Source organism: Dasypus novemcinctus, chromosome 4, assembly GCF_030445035.2.
Source record: "Dasypus novemcinctus isolate mDasNov1 chromosome 4, mDasNov1.1.hap2, whole genome shotgun sequence".
NCBI lineage: Eukaryota > Metazoa > Chordata > Mammalia > Cingulata > Dasypodidae > Dasypus > Dasypus novemcinctus.
Genome location: NC_080676.1, coordinates 147,356,260 through 147,358,645, shown reverse-complemented (window position 1 = coordinate 147,358,645; position 2,386 = coordinate 147,356,260). Strand labels below are relative to the sequence as shown.

Genomic DNA, 2,386 nt, shown 5'->3' with positions numbered 1-2,386 from the left:
TAGACTCCAGTAACCCAGGGGCCTTCTCATTTAATTTCGAAATCCAGTGCTACATATGCATTTGCTATTCTAATCAGCACAGAGGCCTCCACTTATTCATGATTCAGTTTACCTGCAACCTCATCTACTAAATAGGTGTTGAAAGTCACACACATGCAAAGGCTCTGGGATATCGAATGGAGTTCTAACTTAAATGCAAAATGTCTTTTATAGAAAGAAATGCATTCACAAAGTCATGCTTTTAATTTTCTGGGCTCTCATGACCTTGGATTTCCCAGGAAGAAAGACTGAGAGCTAACAGTAACACAAGAAGGAGCTTGAGGAATACAGATGGTGAGACAGTCCAAGTTTGTGCTCTCATTTGGGACAAAGAGAACATATAGAACTCTTTGAAAGGTCCGATAAGAGAAACTGTAAATGAGCAGTCTCTTCGTCACACTGTAAAATGGTATTTTCCCATGCTCATAGTCTAGAAAAACTCCAACTTTGTGCACTTGTACTCTCAGGGAGACCCTTTTTAAAGGGGAAAAGGCATAGAAGGTAAAATCAGTCCCCATAAAGGATCCTGTGAGTAAGAATTTATCTCCAGGAGCCTTGGGCCTGATACCCTTTTGGTTGGAAGAGTCCTTGCATATGCTCAGCTGCCACCCTGCAGCCTTTTCTACATCTACCTCCCAGTAGTACCTTCCTGAGGTGAAGCTCTCCACCCCCAACACCATGCACTAAAGCCCAGTGGCTCTGGGTTATCAGGGACATCCTGGAGGACGTTTCTAGGGCTCAGACTTCTCAGATCCTCAGATAAGATGAGACAGGGATGAGCAGTTTCAGGATCCAAAGTTATATGTCTTTGGAATATTATTAGCATTTGGCTCACTCCTGTTGTTTGCCATAAACTCAGGTTTGTGATATGGGCAGGCTTGAGACACTGAAGCAGTGATGATTCACTCCTTTCCAGCACTATAGCAGATTCCCCACCCTTCTTCTCTAGCTTTTTGATGCTTCTTTGGAGGCTGCTGATTAGTTCACTGACCCAGCCTTCACTCCCTTCAGTTTATTCATGTTTTTTTCTTTCCAAATCATTTAGTCTCTGTAGCATTTCCTGGAACATCTCTAGCTCGCTGGCAAACCCAATCAGGTGATTCAGATTGGCCTCCTTAATTTTCAGTATCAAGAGGTTCATTTCATTCTCTTCACTCGACATCCAGAAACTTGCCTTATATTCTGACTCAATCATTTCCTTAAAATTCTGCTCCTCTACCTGAATCATCACCATCCCTTCTTGCTCTTCAGCCAATATGTTTTAGCTACTTCAAGTTTCTCCCTCAACGTGTTCAATACCTCTTGGAATGACTTCCTGTAATTCACGGTGATCTCTTGTACTCTATACACAATGTGATTCTTGTGCCGGGGGGGACAGGAAGCACTTGATACAAAGGGGACTTGGTCATCATCACAGAATAGCTGTGGTTGTTCTTGGTGTTCTCCACAGTAATAGTCTGGGATTTTGTGTTGTAAACAGGGGCTGAGGTTTTTGGACATCCTGGCATGTGTTGTTAGTTGGAGATGGAACTGTTTGTTTCTGATGTGGACTGGAAAAAGATGGGCTGGTGTCGTCTGTGTTCTGGAGCAGACACATTTGGCAGCTGCTATGCCTATGGCGAAGCATCAATGGCCCCAAGGAGACAGTTCATCCAGGCACAGCAGTTTGGCTCATCCTAAACTCCTCAAATTAAACCAAACTGTGGGTTCCCTGTGCCTTCTTTCTTTGTAGTTCTGAGTATTTCCTTTAGGTTAAGAAGCTGGCATAAGGGAGACAGAAGGGTTTTTATCTGTTCAGCTGCTTCCTCAACCTCTCTTTCCATCATGCAGGCAAATGCAAAGAGTGTTTTTTTAACTTTAAAATCTTTTTAAATTTAATTGTTGAGAAGAGTTTTAAATCCCCTCAATATCTTCTTGATTTGGAAAAGCTCGGTATAAATTTTGGGAAAATCCAGGCTGATACATCTGATTGTGAATTAGATACATATCAAACATGGCATATACTGATCAAAAGTACTTTGGGAATGGAAAACTGTGGGGATGACTGTATATATGTGAAAGTAGCATTTAGCTAAAAATGCACTGGCCATATATTTAAGAGTACCTATAATAGTGTCATATTACTGGATACTTCTTGAGAAATAATGACTTTCAGAGAAAAATTAAACAAAGACTCAGGGTACAGACTTGAATCTAATTTGAAGTCTGGAGAAATAGTACAGCTATGATTTGTGATGAAGTAAAATTATTACTTTGAGGATAATAACTCAAAATCAATTTACAAAAGACGAAGAAGAACCAAGATAAAGAAAATGAAAATTTGAAGATGTGAAGTTAGGACAACTTC

The 2,386-nt window shown here is 40.7% G+C and overlaps 1 protein-coding gene across 1 annotated transcript; it reads right to left on the bottom strand.

Moving 5' to 3' along the window:
* Window positions 1–257: 257 nt before the first annotated feature.
* On the bottom strand, window positions 258–1,539 carry LOC101420454 (probable E3 ubiquitin-protein ligase TRIML2). The gene is given in 3 exon segments (XM_058296483.1): window positions 258–721; window positions 724–1,044; window positions 1,284–1,539. Coding segments are annotated over 3 exon segments (1,041 nt in total).
* Window positions 1,540–2,386: the final 847 nt, after the last annotated feature.